At 31.7% G+C, this 20,248-nt stretch overlaps 2 protein-coding genes across 2 annotated transcripts in view; one reads left to right on the plus strand and one right to left on the minus strand.

Annotated features, from left to right (window-relative positions):
- Positions 1 to 1,064: 1,064 nt before the first annotated feature.
- On the minus strand, positions 1,065 to 4,189 carry LOC111062262 (cyclin-dependent kinase 5 homolog). Its single transcript, XM_022349958.2, has 2 exons — positions 2,914 to 4,189; positions 1,065 to 1,368 (listed from the first exon to the last, which is right to left on the minus strand). The coding sequence occupies exons 1-2, from the start codon at positions 3,950 to 3,952 to the stop codon at positions 1,193 to 1,195; spliced, it is 1,215 nt and encodes a 404-aa protein (XP_022205650.2). The 5' UTR covers positions 3,953 to 4,189; the 3' UTR covers positions 1,065 to 1,192.
- Positions 4,190 to 13,626: 9,437 nt separating this feature from the next.
- The window catches only part of LOC111056381 (sphingomyelin synthase-related 1), a 30,079-nt gene continuing 23,457 nt past the window's right edge, over positions 13,627 to 20,248 (plus strand). Inside the window, exons 1-2 of the mRNA XM_039438049.1 lie at positions 13,627 to 14,044; positions 16,471 to 16,614. Of these exons, the coding sequence (XP_039293983.1) occupies positions 13,841 to 14,044; positions 16,471 to 16,614 (348 nt within the window). The 5' untranslated portion in view covers positions 13,627 to 13,840. The remainder of the gene's footprint in view (positions 14,045 to 16,470; positions 16,615 to 20,248) is intronic.

The following is a 20,248-nucleotide window of genomic DNA, read 5'->3' on the forward strand; positions in this document are numbered from 1 at the left end:
AGCTGGCTATAAATGCTTTATTAGCATAATTGTTGTGGTACCACTACAAAATTCACACGTCTACTGCAGACGTTAATGATCTATCTATGATGGATGTGAGTGATATTATGTATGTACTACAGATTGTTCTCTAATAATACTCCAGTAGGCTACGGTACTCAATTTCACGGATATTAGTCTTTGTCTAGTGTGTATTTTTTATTTCGTGCAAATCTATTTTATAGTTATAAATTCTTTGATCACATTATGCAAGCAACTATAGATAGTAGTTGATAAGATTCGTGTAAAATTTGTACGGTACAGATAGAATCTTGAAATTGGAAAGTAAAGAAGTTTAGGGCCTATATAGATCTGATTTTTCAAAATTTTTATAATTTGCTGAAAAAATATGAATTGATATTATATAAATTATATTATTCCTATCTCATATCACTTCAATTTAAATAGATGATACAATATATTCAATTATTCACTAAGATTTTTCCCCTTTATATACTTGCTTGATTACATTAAGAAATATTATAGAAGCCAACAAATCTCAAATATTAAGGTATTGTAATGTATGAGATACCTGTACTGCTTACTGCCTCATAGCTTGAATTATATGTAGTTACCAACTTTTCAATACTTTTTTTAGTCTTTTAATTTTCAGTATAAACCCCTTAAATTATTTGATCATATAATATGTTGTATTAGTATAGATTATTGTATTATTCAGCCCTAATTTCTATCCCATTTGAAAAATTGGTTTCACAAGAATAAATAATAAATGTGAACAGTTTACCGTATATAAATTATTAGTTTTTGAATTATTTTTGACGCTACTAGTCAGGATTTTTGAATACAAGTTATTAAAAATTAGTACTCACGTGGAGCGCTTTCGGGTTTTATCAAACCCATTTTCAACTTGTGATCACCATAGTTTCTAATAACTTTTATTAAAAAAACCTGACTGTAGTTTGGTCAAAAATAGTTCAAAAACGAATTATTAACTTCCAGTTCGTCATGGATAGTGAAATAGATAGGTTATATCAATTAATTTTCCAGGAAGATATAAGAAGTAATAAAGTTGAAATACAAAAATATTATTACAATATTTCTAATTACTCAATTATACTAACTTATCCATCAAAAAGTTTTCAATGTATTCTATAGGTGAAAATTAAATTGTAGGCTCAAACTCAATAAATTCTTAAGAATTTTGTAGAATTGTTTTCATTTTTTTATGGACACGATATTTTTGATCTCTCATCCTCAAGCGACTTAATCTCACTTTCATCCCAATTACATCTTCTTCGTCTTTCTCCTCTTCATCTCTGTCTGGATCGACTTCCATGTCAAAGTTCATGTTGTAACGGAAAGGGCATCCTGCAATATTGAATAATTTTTATTGATTTATTCCAATTTGAAATTGATAATATAAATGTTCAATTGTTGTTTCATTTTATTCTACAAAAGGTATAAGGACCTAATTCTAACAAAATTTTACTCATATTAGCATACAGACAAAAATACTGTAGGCATATATATACAGTAAAATAACGTTTCGAGATGAATCTTTTTTTAATATAAGTTAAAAGACGGCAACTCATAGACGTGATAATTCTATGGAAATTTACTTAATAAATAATGCCTTCAAGTTAAAATAATCATGTAAAAATATGCGTGGAACAAGAACTTGGAGCTTGATATGAAATTCCTTTAATAATTATAATTGAAGAGACTACAGACATATTGTTTTGCTCACATTTTGGGAACAACATGTTCCATCGACATGACTATCGATACGAAAATGAAGCTTGATAATTTTCTCACAATTCTTGTCAAGTAAAATTTTATGTCTCCAACAGTTAATAGAAATAATTAATAAAAACAACAAACTCGTAATTTTCTTTTGGAGCAGTTGGAACTATTTTTGTGATAAAAGCAACTCTCTTTGAACTTGAAGCCATGGATTCAACAGTTAGGTAGTTTTCCAGATATTATCCTCTCTTTAAAAAGTGAAATTTTTGAGATAACAGTTTCTCATCCAATGCTTTGCTCTTACAGGGCCTATAACTATTGTATCCTTTCTCTTATTAACGTTAGACTACATATTTTTCAATGAATTCATTATTCTTGATTTCAAATTTATCTTTTCTGACTCGCGTTTTCTGTGGTGGGTAGAAGCCTTTGCGCTTTGCATTCAGCAGGGGGCTGCCTACTACCTACTTAAGTTCATAATATAATATTATTGATTTCAATATTTTTAATATTTCTTTATCAATTTTTGATATTATTTCAACTAACTTCCAGATAATATCTAATAGATAATCTATGTCATAAGTGTATTATTCTATATAATAGGTGGAACATTATAACATTCTATATAATATATCCTATATATACTTTGATGATTAAAAAAAAGTGTTTCCAAGTTAGTCCACCAAAAATAGCCTCTACTCAACTTGGTAGAATATATTTTTAAATATAACATTCTCTAAGTAAAAATAATAATAAAAACCTTACTCCCGAATTTAATGTTCACCAGAGACCTTCCAAAAATTTACTGAAGCTGTTCACAGAAGTTAATGTTGATTGAGTGTGAATGCGGAATTGTATTTTGAATGTGAATAATCAATATTATAGGCTTTGATGAATTTCAATCAATTGATAAATATGTGTGATTGAAATTGTGCTTTGTATGTAAATTGTATAAAATTTTAATTAGTAATTACTCATACTATTTCAATCTCAGGTACTGGTAGGCCCACTGTACTAATGTTGTTTTTTTTTTAATTTAATAACTTTCATATGGGAGTATTCCAAGTACAGTACTAGAATTATATTATTATGTGATGAATTGATAAAAATTGTTTACAAGCTGGTAAAATGTGTAGCTATTAATAAATTTTATTTTGGAATTTAACTTACTTGGAATGGCAGCAGTGCGAGGCCACATTTCAACAACCATTTTCAGAGAAAAAAGATTGTAAGCAGGAGGTGGCTTTGATCCAATATCAAAAATATTGTGCAACAAAAGCACCTCAGCTGTTTTCCTCTGATAGGGATTGATACTGAGAAGGCTAAGCATCATCTCTATGACGCCTTCATCCTTGGTGATGGCTTCAAGCTTGTCTCTAAGAGAAGATTCCAATCTATATCTGTAGGCAGTTGTTCTTTCATACTCAGCATGGTCATCTAATTTCCTCACCGCTTCCCAGGACTCCTCAGATATGAAACCAAATATTTCTGTAATTTTCTCCAGCTGGTCCTTCTCATTGGTTCCCTTGAATAGTATTTCATTGGACCATAGCTCATAAGCTACACATCCTGCAGCCCATAGATCAATACGTTCGCTGTACTTTCTCTCTCCCAGAAGAACTTCAGGTGCCCTGTAATACAGTGAACCAACTTGGTCTGTAAAAATGGTTGAATGATCTGCATAAAACGGTGGACCTTGACATGCAATTCCAAAATCACCTATCTTCACGTATCCGTCGTAAGAAAGCAACAGATTTTTAGTCTTTATATCTCTATGTATAATGTTTCTTGAATGTATAGCATCCAAACCTCTCAATATATGACTGAACATTGTTTTCTTCTCAGGCACCTCTACTACTATTTTTTTCTCAATCAAAATCTCATACAAATCTGTCATACACAGTTCCATTACAATTGAAAATAGTTTGGGCTCTTCCTCTATAAAATCATACACTTTCACAATATGTCTAGAGTCGTCCAGCTTTTTTAAAATATTTACTTCTCTTTCGTTCAAGTGAAGTTCGTAGCGCTTCAGTATTTTAATGGCAAAAAGCTTGATATCCTTATTCTGATTGTCGTTCCTCAATTTTGCTTTATAAATTGACGTGAACTTTCCTGTTACTAAATCATCAACAAATTCGTACTTTTCTTTTGGAGCAGTGGGGACTATTTTTGTGATAAAAGCAACTCTCTTTGCACTTGAAGACATTGATTTATAATGCTTGAAAATTGGAACATTCACATTAATACTTATTTTACATTCAAATGTATTATCGTTGTAAACATGAGGCTTCAATAACCATCAAACCCTATTTTATAGGTTATTGTCTACTGCTTTAAAAATTCACGTTTCTTGTTTCATATTATAAGACAATTTTTATGTTTCAGTCAGATGATGTTTGTCAGAACAGTAAACTGTGATCATTCAAATGAGGTAGTAGCCCTATATAGGAGGTCCTGGGTAAACCATCATAACCATCTTACCAAGGTAGGCCTACCTAGAATGAAAAATATCTGTATTCTAGGTACATTGGATCTTACCATCATGAACTGCTTTAATGATGTTGTCAGAAAATTGGCTTACCAAAACGGGGGCGTAAGAGCAGTTTTCATGATAATCTTTATTTTTTCATTTCTTTGATTGGAAACGTTTTCTCTTGACGAAATGATGAAACATTCCTAAATAATTCTCAAAATAGCTAAAACTTTACACTATTTCGTATTTGATTTATTTTTTGTGTCATGCATTTCATAATGTTTTGTTTATGTTTATGATGTATTATGGTCATATTTAGGACTGTGCTTTCCTAGGATTCTTTGAATTCAACAAAATGCTGTTCAGTAACTCATAAATTCTAGATGGAAGGTTGACATCACGTCTGCAGTACAGTATTGCAAACACAAATCGTCGAGAGGCTAGAAATCTCTGCAGATATTAAAACTGAATACATTTTGATATTTTTCTTTTTAAGTACTGTCAATCGGGCTACTTTTTGCTTCACCTTGCGGAAACATATTCAAATCCGTTCATCTCCAATTTCTGTTATTTGAAATTGATGTTAACATCGATACCCTAATGCCCTAATCATTATCAAGGTTCTGCAATCGATATATTGTCGACTATGAATATCAAAGTAGTTGAACTATCGACATAAAACCAATCTACCTGTTGCATCCTGTGATATTTCCTTGTCAAAAAACTTAAAATTGGAAAACCAATTTCTAAAAGACTTACGATATTAGTGTGTATATTTATTCTATTTTTGCCTTTTTATTATAATATTTTAATTGGTACATCCATATAACAAGCCTCGACGCTACAAAAGATCTTTGAGCAGCAGACGCTAAAATATTTTTGATTTCATTTCATTTAACAGCATTTACATTCTTTGTTTACAGTATACACTGTTGAAACAGGTGCCTCGTCAAGTTATTTATTAATTAAACATGATTTGTGATTTTTTTCAAGTTTGGTTTTTTGGATTGGTTCCAAAAGTGGATCTCATTCGTTTCTAATGTTATTATTTATTTTAAAGTTGACTTCGCTCTGTTTAACTCTTGATAATGAACTTGATTCAATATATTTTTCAAAGATAGACAAGGTCACTTTAACCCATGGTTGACATTGTCTCTTATTTCCAAAAAATATCTTCATCAAAGTGAAGAAAAATATTCACCTCTATATCGGAAAATACCCTTTAAAAATTGAAAAAATACAATTGATATGATTGTTAGTGCTTTCTTTAAACTTAAACAAACTTGAAGAGCACCGGTATTGATTGCAAGCTATTTAAAATTTCAACCCCTCAAAATAATAATTCATCACCCCGGTTTACCATACTTATATATTCAGCTATGAATTATTGAACATAAGTTTTTTTTCAAGGACATGACAATAGTTTTGATTTTTTTTGTTGAAAAAATGATTTCATAATAGTAGGTCCAATTATTTCAATATTTTAGCTTGACAAAATGTTTTCAACCCTTATAAAATATAGTGTACCTATAATGAATGAATAGATTATTTAGCTGATAAACCTGTTGTCCTAAAAATACAAATTAGTATCTCAAAGTACCACCTTTCTAAGGATACTCTTGGCTCCAGGGTACAAGTTTCTAAACTACCTACCATCCTCACAAATGCACTTTCATTTTGAAAATAAAATCTATCACAATCATATTATTATTATTATTATTGGGTTACTTGTATAACAGAAAATATCTTTGAATTTATCTCATACATATTTTTGCTGAAAACAAGTTCCAGTAGGATCTAGGAGCGATGTTACACTATAGCATTATATTATTATCGTTTGTCTAATTAATTGACCGAACGAAGTGAGGTCTAAGATTCAAATCGACGGTTTGGAATTTCTCTTAATGTTCAAATGATTGTTTGAATGTTTAAATGTTTATATGTTGCGCATTTACTGCGAAACGCGGTAATAGATTTTCATGAAATTTGACAAATAGATTATGTAAATGGTCAAATTAATAGCTATTTCTTATATTCCAATCGTAATCACCTACTGGAATTGATTATTTCATTAACATCAATACAGATAATATTGTTATTAAAATATACGTTTTCACATAAATAATCTTATAAATAAGTAAATTATTATATCAAGAATCATCCGTTTCTGAAAAAGAGAAACATTTTATTACATACGAGTCAAGAAAATAATATTCAAGCATAAATCGTATTTGATGATTTTCAAATAGCATTCATTCATAAACAAAAACGTGAGAACAATTCACATCTTTTAATAATGAATCATCGTTAGAATGTCTAGTAAAATTGTTTATCAGAGCTCAATTATATTTCATTGTTTCATCGAAGTAGAAATCCAATTAATTAATTGATTGATTGAAAACTGCATACTATTGTGATTTGAGAATCATCTCGATATCTAGTCGTGAGAAAATGGATTTGATCGCTTCACAAGTCAATACTGATCTCGCAAACAAAATTCTCTAAAAATTCAGTTGTAAGCATGATATTGTTTTTCAATGATTTGGAAAATAAATAAATTACATGAATGTTTCATCTCGATTTCTTCTCATCAATTGTCTTTTAAATTAATGAAAGGCAAAGATTTAGGATGAGCGAGGTATAATTGCTAGCATAAAGAAAAGTGCTGGAATAAAGAATACAGTTAGACAATAGAACAATAAACACTTAATTGATGGGATCTCGTATGAAATATTTTTTCAATTTATCTACATGAAAAGCTACATTTTTATAAGTACCTCGTAGCGGAAAAAATATCTCATAGACTTCATCTGTTACTTTCTTTACTACTTCATATGGCCTGAATATTTTTTGACTAATTTCCTAGACTGTCCTTGTCTTACATCAGGATCGTGGACCATAACTAAATCTCCTGATTCAAAAATGCAATCTGTTCTATTCCTATCGTAATAGTATTTCTGTTTTTCTTGTGCATCTGATAAGATTGATGGTATCTGTTCTCGCACTTCTTTAAGATTTGCTAATCTCGCGTCTAAATGATAAGTGACGTCGTCATTTTCGGGAAAGATTTTCAAATCTAAAGGAGTAGTGGCTTCAAAACCGTGCAATAAGAAAAAAGGTGTATATTTCAAAGAGCATTGTTTCGAAGTATTGTATGCGAATAAAACTTTCGGCAGCATTTGTACCCACAAATTCCTATTATCGGTTACGTAAGCTGTTAGCATCTCTTGAATTGTCCGGTTGGCTCTTTCGGCCAGACCTTGACTTTGGTGGTGACTTGATGATCCTAATATGTGTTTGATTCCAAGCTCAACCATAAGGTCATCGACTTTTTTATTTACAAAATGTGTACCTCTATCGGATCGAATTTCTTTTGGAACGCCAAATCGGTATATTAATTTCCATAAGCATTTAGTGGTATTATTTGCGTCGGCGTGTTTACAAGGTTCAGCTAAAATATATCGGGTCGTTAAGTCAACAATCGTTAGAATGTATGAATAGCCCATTGAGCTCTCTAACGGACCGATGTAGTCCATCATGATACTTGAGAAAGGCTTACTATCACACTTGATGGGTGATAAGAAACCTTGAGGCTTCGTAGTAGGGGTTTTTCTCTCTTGGCAATTTTTACATGATCTTACATAATTCGCAATGTTTTCATACATATTTTCCCAATAATATTTCGATGATATTTTCTCATGGGTTTTATAAATGCCGGTATGTCCACCTGTTAAGGAATCATCATGGAATGTTTCAAGGATTTTATTGATAAGAGATCGGGGTACGAGAAGTTTCAATTGATTGGTATGCCCATCAAATTTCTTCAGATAGACAATGTCTTTTTCGATCGTGTATTTTCTCGCCTTTCTAATCGTAGCTGTATCACTATGATTAGGGTTTCGTATTGCATCATATATTTTTCTTATACTCTCATCATTTTTCTGTAAAGTCTTTATGTCTATTTCTTCTATTTCGAATATATTGTAGTTTTCGTCCTTTGTGAGATCAGTTATATCCTTCTCTAGTGGATATCTACTCAGGCATCAGGTACGTGCATTTGGGCTCCTGGTTTATATTTCAAATCAAACGTGAACTCCGTTAATTTCATAAGTAACTTACTGACTCGAATACTGGGGTTTTTCCAAGTTTTATAGTATTGTAAACTAGCATGATCTGTGTAGATTGTAAACAATCGGCCAATTAAGTATTGTCTGAAATAATTTACACAATACACTATTGATAGAAGTTCAATCTCTCCTACTGCCCAATTTTCTTCATGTTTTGTCAGTTTTCTGGAAACAAAAGCTACTGGATGTAATTTTCCATTGTCATCAGGCTGCGAGATAATGCCCCCTATTCCAACTCGAGAAGCATCTGTGTGTACCACTACCTCCTTATCATTATTAAAATGATGAAGTACGGGTTGTGATAAAAGTTTGCTTTTTATTTCCGAGAATGCGTTCTGCTGATCTTCTTCCCAAGTGATTGGTTTATTCTCGTTATTTTTAGATATCAGATTTGTTAAGGGTCTTGCAATTATAGCGTAGTTTTGAATGAATTTTCGGTAAAATCCACTAAGACCAAGAAATGCTCTGACATCTTTGACAGTTTTGGGTATAGGGTATTTTTCGATAGCTTCCAAGGTTTCGGAAGCGGGTTGTATCCCTTCCTTTGAGACAGTGTGTCCAAGTACTTTAATTTTTCGGTAGAAGAAGTGACATTTAGATGTATTCAATTTTAGTCCTACGTCTTGCAATCTTTTCAAGGTTTTCTCGAGCTGTTGATATTGCTTATCAAATGATTCTCCATAGCTAATGATATCGTCCAAGTAAATCAAAACTCCTCTATACAAATAATCATTGAATACTTGGTTGATTGCTCGTTGGAAAGCATTTGGAGATGTTCTAAGACCAAAAGGTAGTCTTTTGAACGTGTACAGCCCTTTATGAGTTGCAAATGCTACATATTTTCGACAATCTTCGTGTAATGGCTGTTGGAAAAATGCTTGTCTGATATCTAGGGTGGAAAAGTAATCCGAATTGTCAAGAGAATCAAAAATTGTTTGAAGAAGGGGAAGGGGATATCTATCCGGTAATATTTTCTCGTTCAACATTTTATAGTCTACAACCAATCTGAATCCACCGTCTTTTTTTGTAACTAAAAATGCGGGAGAAGCATAATGACTCTGGGTTTCACAAACTATTCCTGCTTTTATCAATAACTCTACTTGTCTGTCTATTTCTGTTCTTTGAGCGATAGGTAATCTGTACGGTGACTTAGCAATGGGTGTGTAATCTGTAAGTTTGAACTTGTATTCGGGTAATTTCGCTTCCTCGAAATCAATTTCGTTTGTTGAAAATAGGTGTTTGTATTTATTGATGAGTCTTTTCGCTTTGGAATTTTGCTCTGGTGTAAGATCTTTATTAATATCTATTTCACAACCCCCTCCATCGAATAGAACAGAGTCTACTAATGAAACAGATTCGTCGTAATTACAAACTTCTCCTTCAATTTCACCAATAATAGTTTCATGCAACAATCTTATATCTTGCCTTCCTAGATTAAAATTCTAATTTCACTCATGTTTGTTTCAAAATCATCCTCATTCCAAAGCACATGCAATTTTTTATTATGTAATAACGATTCATTTGGAGTAAAATGGGATACTTTGAGCAATTTTTGTGTTAGATTGACTTTGACATTCACGTCTTTTTGAGCGGGGATTATTGTTTCAAGAGCACATTTGACGAAATTTACGGGATTGGGTATGCAGACTTCTTTTGTAATATTTGTTTCAGAATCGTTGTGTAATCTATTTAATGTACAAATCCACTCTTTATCCATGTCTAATTCGACTATTTTACCATTATCGGTCATTGAAATGATGTTATTCTCATAATCTAATTTCATTTTATATTTTGAGAAGAAGGAATTTCCAACAATAATATCGGCCTGTAAGTCTTCAGAAATTACTAAATTTACTTCGAATTTCCTGTCATGTATTTGAATTTCACTCGAGATCATTCCTGTGATCGGCATTAATGAACCATTAGCTACCGATAAAGCAATACTACTATTTTTCAAATGTTTTAGATCATCGCTACTTAAAAGATTTTTTTGAACTATGTTTACGTTCGTACCGGTGTCAATGGTAATTGATACATATTTTCCTTTGAATTTTCCATTAATAGTAAGTACTGGGACTTGAATTCTTCTCTCTTTAGTCAATGATCCATTCATTCCAAGTTCGTGCTGAGCATGCATTTCGGAAGACAATAGCTGTTTGAAGTTGGTTTCACTTTCTATTTCGTTAGAGCAATTATTTTCACTTTCATTTGAGTATAACTGATTATTATTGGCATTGAGAAAAAACTGCCTGACAAATTCTATCGCTTTGGATTGTTCATCTTTCATTGATACAGAAGATATTATATTACATGTGATTTCTTCTTTATCAATTGAATTTGGAGAATAATTATCAAATGGAAATTCAGCGCTTTGTTTTTCAAATCCGGATCCCAAGTTCATATCCGATTCGTCTAGGCTCGGGATCCTGTATTCGAGTTTTTTGATAAGAAAAAACAATCGTCTTTCCAGTGATTATTCCTCTTACAGTATGTACAGAATCTAGTCCTATTAGGGTTGATTGGTGTCCTGTAATTGACTGATGTTGATTGTGTGTAATTATTGTTTGTATAAGGTTGTCTTTGGAAATTGTTCTGATTTGTTTCGTGTGGGAAGACGTTTCCGCTCCTATTTCCAAACTGTCTATTAGGATTAGGATTATGTGATTGTGTGTTTCTGTCGCGATCATTGTAATTATTATTGTTTGAATAAGGTTGTCTTTGGAAGTTGTTCTGATTTGTTTCGTGTGGGGAAAAGTTTCCGCTCCTATTTCCAAACTGTCTATTAGGTTTGGGATTTTGTGATTGACCTACATTTCTACTCAAATTTTTCACCACAATACTCAGATCGTTCAATTTCTTCTCTAAAGTATCTACTACATTTATTTTTTGGACAGGCTGTTCGATTGAAGCATTATGCATTCCTAACTTTTTGTCTAGAAGGAAGCGAGATCTTTCATATTTGGCGAGATTTTTCTCTAAATCTTCAACTGATGCATTGTCCATGAAAGCAACATGTTGCAATGCTCCTACGTCTAAGCCTCTCAAAACATATCCTACTATTCTTTTCTCTGACATTTGAGGCTCAAGAATGTGACAAAGTTTTATTATATCTGCTGTGTATTCTGTGTATGTTTCTGTTGGTAATTTGTTTCTGTTTTCGAGTTTTTGTCTGGTTGTCTCTTCATGAACAGGGTCTACAAGTTTACTTTTTAAGTGGCCTACTGCATCAAGAAATGTCGCGTTTTCATTTTTATCCGAAAATATGTCGAAAATTGCCAATGCTGTTTTCTTGAGGTAGAGGGGTAAATACAAGATTTTATCATCCTCATCCCACTTATTTATTTTTGCTGCCCTATTGAAGGTTTTCAACCACTCGTTGAAGTCTTCACTCTTTGTACCCCCATAGCTTTCGGGTTTCGCAAAGGGTCTTTTATCATTCCCTGCCATATTATTTTCTGGAATTAGGATATTTGCTAAGTTATCGGGAGCTACTGTGTCGTAGATGTGTTCTTGATTTCTGCCTAGCTTGCCTACTATTCGCTCGTAATCGGCTAACATAGGGAAGATAATACGATCGCGTTGAGACAGGGACCCTAACTTAAGTAATCGACTTAGAGCATCTCTAGCTCCTGAATCGTGGTCCACATAAATACAAACTTTTTTTGCCAAGTCAACAGCGAATCTCAAGTATTCAATATTAACAGATTGAGGGATGTGAATACCTAACTATTTGCCTAGCTCTAATAATTCTGATTTATCCAGAGATTTTACTTTTAAATCAATAGGTAAACGTAATAATGAAACCTCGAATTCACTAGGTGATTGTTCAGAGTCACTAGAACTAGAGCTACTCATCTCAATATAACAATAATAACAATTATCATATTTACCCTGTACGTTGAGAGAATAGAGGACATAATTATACGAGATCAAACACAGAATATAATAATTATGATAATGACCTGAAATGAAAATGTCAATAGATAATTTGAAGGCTAATCTTGTCAATTAATAAACTCTTTCTCATGAGAACGACGCCCAACACCATGTAATGGGGTATTTAAAATTGGAATATATTGGGGTTATATTATGTATGGTATTGTGATGGTATTATAAGGTTGTGAGAACAACCCTAGACATTATGGTAACAATTTATAATAGGGGAATCGCTTGGCTTGCGAGAGGTTAAATTGATCTAACTCTATAACTCATGAGAAAGGAACTATATTTTAAAATAATAAACAAAACAGTTATATTTTGGAGAACTAAGTAATCGATTTAATCAAATTGTAACTCAAAATGAAACTGGAAACTTAAATAAAAATAATATTGAGAAAACTTTTTAAACAAACAATAGAATAATTACAGGATTTGCCTTCAATAAAAAAGATGAATAATATATAATAATAAAATTGATAATAATAATTAGCTCACTGAACTCACTGAACCAGGAAAATGGTGTCTCGGAAAAGGAGGGTAGAGCCGGGCCCGATTATCTGCAGTAGATAGCTCCAGGTCCCGTCCTCGTAACCGACTGACTGAGCCTCTCATTTTTTTCATAATTTTACTTGTCATGAATTTTCACCGTCGTCAGCAATTTATCTATTCATTGTGAAAATTCATGACAAATAATAAAAATTATGTAGTTCTATTACAACATGTATGTTCCTTTTTTAATTGCGCGTCGACGTATATACAAGGTTTTTGGAAATTTTGCATTTCAAGGATAATATTAAAGGAAAAAGGAGCCTTTATCATACGCCAATATTAGAGTAAAAATCAGACTATAGAAGTATTCATCATAAATCAGCTGACAAGTGATTACACAGTTGTGTGGAGAAGCCAGTCTATTGCTGTATTTCCATAAGGTCTATGGTTTCAATCTGGTACTTGTGGATGAGAATACGGTGTGAGGTCTACTGTTCACAGAACTACTAGTTTGATAAAGCTTAAAAATTAATATCCTTAATATTCTAAAGCGCTAAGAAACCACAGAAGCGATCTTGCCATGAATCGTTTGAAATCCGCGCTTAAACAGGTACCAAACTAACTATTCAATAGTCTCATTATAATCTCGTGGGAAATTTGTACGTGAATATCATCGGTCAGAACGATTTTTTTTAAATTACTTTTTTATATAACAAATGATAATTAAGAGAGAATCTAGAACATATATAAATTTAAATTTTATAGTTGGTATGACTTTTGTAATGAACAGCTGATATGATCAGCTGATTCAAATTCCAATGTTGTTGCTGATGAATCAGAGGTGAATGTGAATGCGCGTGTTGCCGTCAGTAGCAAATGTTTCAGTAGTGTGTGTGTAGTTCATTGGAACTCGTGTTTTACAGGTTAGTCATGTCCGTCCGTCTAGAGTGGAAAATGCTCCCAAATTCTCATCTTTATAACAGTTAGCTGTAGCTGTTTATTATTTGTAAATTTCACTGTGAATTCAAATTCAATCGAAAGTCTGCACTGAAATTTGTTGAGTCTGATGTGCAAAACTGTGGTATTGGCAAGTACCGTTATGTCGAGTGCGTCTAATTCTTCACATGTCTTGGAATGGTCCATCGTTGATGTAGAAAAATGGTTAAAAATAAAAGGTTTTTCACAATGTGCGTGCATACTCAAAGAGCAGTACATAGATGGCCGAGCATTGCTGCTACTCAATGAAAACGACCTAAAAAGTATAAACTTGGTAAGTGCAATGCATTAATAAAACGCAATTCTATTTTGAGGTTAACAATCAGAAATAAAGTGCCTTACATTCTGCATTCCATTCTATATGCACTTTCAAATCTACTATCTATCTCCTTGCTTCAATCGTAGGCCTATATTGTAGCCCAACTTTCTCATTCAAACCAGCTCTATTAAACCCAAGCTACTTTTTTATTACTGTAAGTTATGGTAGATCTACTGTACATAAATAGAAAAAATCATTCAATTTAATGTTTTAAACTATTAACAATAAATACAGTAGAACTTCGATAATACATAAGCTTATTAAGACACCTCTAAAAAATATACTACTTACCTTCAATAGATTATTTTTCATCTGCTTGTGATAAGCAATTCTTATTCACTTAATCATGTTGCCCACTACAAATTTGGCATTACACATGTCATGCCAACCAATGAATTTAGACTGATGAGTTTCAAGTTGCAAAAAAATTTGTACATTCATTGTATTCTAATAATAATAATGGAATAAATGAGTATTGTAGCCGCTCCTGAAATCTACTGTATGAAATATTTAAAGAATAGGGCGAAGCAACATTCTTTACAACCTCAGTTGTGGGATAATGGCCCACCAAGTAAAATGGGACCTTCCCATTTAACGCTGTTCAAAAACAATAACATTTCATATTATTAGGCTATTTTGCATTTTTTTGAGTACCTATTATGAACGCCTCAATATTGAAATTCCTTCAATCAAAAGTTCAATATTTTTTTCAATTCAACGAATACAATGCAATTATTCTTAGGCGAAGTTATTCCATTGTTTTTCACCGGCGGGTGATCTTCCTAATTCAAACCTCTTTAAAACAAAATAATAATAGGCTTAATACACTATTTAAAAAGGAGAATAAAGTTTTGAAAACTACAAAAGAATAACAATAGTGAATAGTCAATACCTATATGGTGACAACGTTTAGACTTCAATGAACAACATTTACATACATGCTATTCAACTGTAAAACAACCGTTTCAAATTACACTGTTTAAAACAGTTAATTTGAAAATAGAACATTCAAGTTAGTAATTGAGAAAATGGTTAGGTTTCATTATAAGAAAGCAAAATAAATTAATCATCGACCATTATATTTTAGGTCGTCATTAAAATTTTTCTCTACAAGACAGTAGGAAAAGTGATATGAATATTGGAAACTATTGCCAATTTCGTTTCATGTTGAGAAAATAATTTTTGGAATAAAGAAAAAAAAAGATAACTTAATCCATTGATTGTAGTTTTGAAGGGAAGTAGATGTTTTTATTATAAAAGGAATTTTGAAAGTTTGGTCTTGGAAGGCAAGGAGGCGAATGTAGGTATGCATTTAAATGAATATCAGAAATATTACTTATTATTTCCTTTTTATTGATAAGTTATTCAACTCATTACAATTTTAAATATTGAGAAACTCAGTTCCTTCCATTTTTGACTAGAAATTCTATAAAAATGAAATATAGCTTGAAAAATATGTATCTGAGCTAATTGAAGTGTCAGATCAAATCTGCTAACCAGTAGGTTGATACAACTCCAATAAAATTGGAGACTTCAAAGAATTTTCAAACTTTAATAGTAAAATAATGAAAAGCTTATTAATTCTCAAACTAAACACAACTTGTTTAGTAAACAGTATCATTTTTCATATCATACTAAATATTAAGAATAAATTATAAAACTGATGTTATTTATCAGTTATTGCATGAGCTTGGGTTATAGTTTTATCTCTTCACCATTAATTGTTTTGAGAGGATATGATGTGGTAGCCTCTTTGTAGAGAACGATGCAGAGTACCAGGCTCTCTGTTTAATTGCTATTTTTGATAACTTGTCTCCATAATAAAATATGATGAAATTTATCACTTATCTATTGTCTGAATTCTAAAAGAAATCATTTGACCCTGCTGATAATTTTTCTGTTGAGTGATTTTACACAATGCAGCTTGTGTTTTGATTACGCATGCCATTCGAGAGTCCTTTTTATAGATCCTACGTTTGGATTATTTGTCAACAAACATTTAAACTCAATGATTTATTAATACACAAAATATTTTGAACGAATGTCTCTTTTCAACCCTATAAAATAATTTTTTTTCAAATATTTGGAGCCGTTACAACAACTTATTTGTTCAGAGAAAACCCGAAACAATCATGTCCAGTAGACAATAAATATTCAAAAAATATTTACATGCAATCTTTGAAAAATCGAGAAAATATGTGCTGTCATCACTTGAACTTGTTTTAATATTCGAGTATGAATCTCTTGAGGAAAAATGTGATGTTTTATAAGTTTCTCCTCTATGAAAAAAAGTTATTGTGTTTTGGTAGACAATAGGTCGAATGCTGTACCTATTTTAATAGATGAAAACAAGAATACTCATCGCAACTTCATTTTTTCAGCCCCTCGGTACAGTGAAAAATTTGGCATGGGAGATTCGACAACTGAAAATTGACAGTCGACAGCTTCTACTTGAACATGGTTATGATCCAGTCAATCTACAAACCATCTCAAGAACAAGCTCAGCTGCTATACAGAGGCCTGATGTAAGTACAGTATAAGAATATAGGTTTTTATTCTTTCAATTATTCTATCGGACTAGTCAAAATAAAGTAATCCAGCACAAATTGACTGATGTGAACTCTACAGTATTCTCTCTCACAAGAGTTTCACGGTAAATATATATATTTTCACATTGCGGTGATAGGCGATAGCTAATCACTGATATTTATTTATTTATACGTGGATACAATAACAAATCATATAAATATGATTTAGTTCAATGCAGCTATAATGTATACGTTACTTTCTCTACGATACATGCGTTACATGCAATACGATAATAATAAATTTCTCTGTTATTCTTTGACCAATCTTAATAAATGAGGTATCCTTGAAATCTTGAAAAAATTTGCTAACTTTTTTGTCTCTTGTCAATTTTCTGTAAAGTGAACGGTTCTTGTAAAATTTGCAATCAAAAATTTAAAATTTAAAGTTGAGTCTTTATAGCATAAATAATATTTATGCCAAATTTCAGATCAATACATCATTTCATTCTTGAGATAAAAATTCCTGAGTGAAAAAAAACAAAATGGCAGCTATAAGGATAACCGCTGAGTTTTGGACACTTAGAATACGACATTTGTAGTCTCCTATCATCCAGGAACAATACCCTAAAATGTTCGATACTACTTCTGAAACACTCTGTATATATAATGGAAATCTTATTATTGACCCTTCTCACGCACAAGCCTAGAATTAATGTGGACATCATTCCCATCAGCAGTATAGTAGTTACTTTCCATTGGAGGAGGATCTATGATTCCAATTAGATGATTCGTGGTTACATAATTATTAAACTGATGAATGTTCACTATAAAGCAGTATGTTATTGAAAACACAAATTGAAATAATTGTCAACCACTTTTTATTATTATAAAATATAAGTACCACAACATCACTCACAACACAACTGTAACAGTATGTTATTGTTCAAACTGTTGAAAATGATCATGATTGTAGAATAATTTAACACAATTCTGTGTTCATTAAGGTTGCTTGCTATACGGTAGTGAAATTTAGATTCCAATAGCTGTATTCATTATATCAACGCTTATCATTCAACTAATGGTGATGGGTTGAAGTGGATCTGACTATAGCTGCAAGTGAGGATCACGAAGAAAGATTGCCATTCCAACCATCAGTTTTAATCAATGTCAATCTTATTCGATGTCATGCAGCGTTGAACAAAGATTGGCGAAAATTGATTTGATATCTTCCAACCAAACGCCCTGGCAATGACCTGTACTTCATTTAGGTTATCAATCATTCTATCATAGCTACAATAATAATCGTATTAGGGTAGGTAGGTCATATTTCCAACACAAGGTATTATTAATTGCCAGAATATCAGTGAGTTTCTCTGTGAAAGAGAGACAATCTTGCAGAATAGCATTCCTCAAACAAGAGAAACTTGTAGAAAAATGAAAGAACAATTTGCTTCTTAAATTGTTTAAGATATATCGGGGAATGCTATTCCCCAAGATTCTCTCTCTTTCTCAGAGAAAATCTTTTTTTCTGACAATTAATAATACCCTGTGTTGGAAAAATAAATTAAATGAGATTCTCTGTGGAAATCAGAAAACCTTGTATTTAATATTCCACAAACAAATGAAAAGTTTCAGTAATTGAATCGGGTGTTTTTCAACTTATTTTTAACAATAGAGTTGAAATTTTCAACATCCTCCTAATAATAATGTACAATGGTTTTTGTATATTGAATAATTTAACTGGAGAAATATCGAGCTCAACTCGAAACATTATATCCGGTTAATACCAGTTGATACTTGCAACATTGGATGATATCCAACTCTCGAGAATCAATTAGTATTGTAAATTCTCTTATGAAATGAAACAGTCTGAATGCTTCTCATTCCTACAATTATCACAAATAAAACTTATCATATTATAAAAATTTTAAACAATATGTAGCCCATTGTATATTATTAGATTATCAGAATTGGGAATTCGCGGTTTTTTATTTTGTCTTTATATTTATCGTCTTCTTAAATACTATATCAACTCTTTATGTGATAGTGACCCTGACCATTAATAAATAATGTTATCTTGTTTTCTTCTACATTCAAATGGAGATATCCACTACCTCCGTTTACGGAGGTAGTGAGATATCAGTGTCGCAATGAAAAATAAGTGACACTTTGTTTTGCACTCAACTTGAAAAATATTTAGATCTTGTATTTTTTGTTGAAGCAAAAATGAAACAATACACTTTAAATGCAGCCTTTGAATTATGTTTCCTTCTTAAATGAAATCAATGATATCAGTATCAGCTACTCCTATGTCAAAATATGCAACAAAAAAATCGAATAGTTATTGTATTAGTATCACAAAAACTTTTCATAATTAGCGGCTCAAAGTGAACAATAAAACAAAGCATAAGTCTGACACGTTTGTCTATTCGCTGAAACGTATCTTATTAGTTAACAATGTCCTTCGAATATTTTTCGAATCTTTTGTATTGATTGCCGAGTTGAATAATTTATTATCCAACTGTTTGGCTACCTAATTTTGCTGCTCGTTTATTTTTGTGCCCGCGGTAATTGCAGGTCTCTAGATATTGTCCGTGCTAAACTAGGACTTTTTTGAATAGCGACTAATAAATAAATGATGAGATTGAAATAAGTTATTTGGGAGTAATTTACAAGCCATCGAGATGCATAGCCTACTAACAAGTCCTTGTTATGGGCTACTGTTTGAAAACTAAATCAAAGCTATATGAAAATATGATTTTTATACGCCAATAAAACATCCATAGGCCTACGTATAAAGCATACGTAAAAAATGTAGACCTAAAGATTTCCCACTGATCATTGTGCTGAAACGCGAGAAGTTAACATTTTATTTAGATAACAAAGTATGCGCATTGAGCATTCTGCTAGCAAGATAAATCCAAAAATCTTGTTTGAGACTATGATATGAAATTGCATCAAAGTTATTTGGACGAATTCCCAAATGAATATCCCAATATCTAGAGCTTTCATTGCTGACACTCAAACACTCTAACAAATTCAGCTAATCAAAAACTGCATTGCAAAAAAGGTTCCCCAGTTCCTGATTTACTTCCCTGTAAATCTTAGTTCTATATACAGTCAATTTAATAGTATGACTCAATTTAATAGTACTGTACCAGATTTTTTATACTCAAATAATAGATAAACCTATAAAACTATACTCATTTCATGAAATCAAACTTTCAATAATATCAATATTTTTTGGATTAAATCATGGCTTAGTGTTCTATAAGCTAAGTTAACTCATAAATAAAAATCGTGGATAGGTGTTGATTTATATTGAAATACTCTAAAGTTATAGAGTAATTCAATCTATAAAACAGTTTTTCATTTATATCGAACCACTATAAACTTTCAAAGCAATTTAATCTATAACGTTCGTGGTCAACGCCTGTTTTGTGTTAATACTGAAACCACTGTTCATTACATTATTAGGGATCTGCAGGGAAACTGATAAGGATCAGTCTGATTAGAGGATTTTGTGCTGTGCTCAACTGTGCGTATATAGAACATGCAAAACTGCCAGTCTTATTCTCTGTAGGATAGTTCACAATATTTTTTCATATTAGAAACAGATTGTTGAGAACGA

Source organism: Nilaparvata lugens, chromosome 11 (genome assembly GCF_014356525.2).
Source record: "Nilaparvata lugens isolate BPH chromosome 11, ASM1435652v1, whole genome shotgun sequence".
Taxonomy (NCBI): Eukaryota; Metazoa; Arthropoda; class Insecta; order Hemiptera; family Delphacidae; genus Nilaparvata; species Nilaparvata lugens.

Bases quoted from the DNA above. Each gene is read 5' to 3' on its own strand.
- LOC111062262 (XM_022349958.2), bottom strand. From the start codon at position 3,952: ATGTCTTCAAGTGCAAAGAGAGTTGCTTTTATCACAAAAATAGTCCCC. The intron at 1,369-2,913 runs GTAAGTTAAATT...TCAATATTGCAG, and splicing joins TCGCACTGCTGCCATTCCAA to GATGCCCTTTCCGTTACAAC.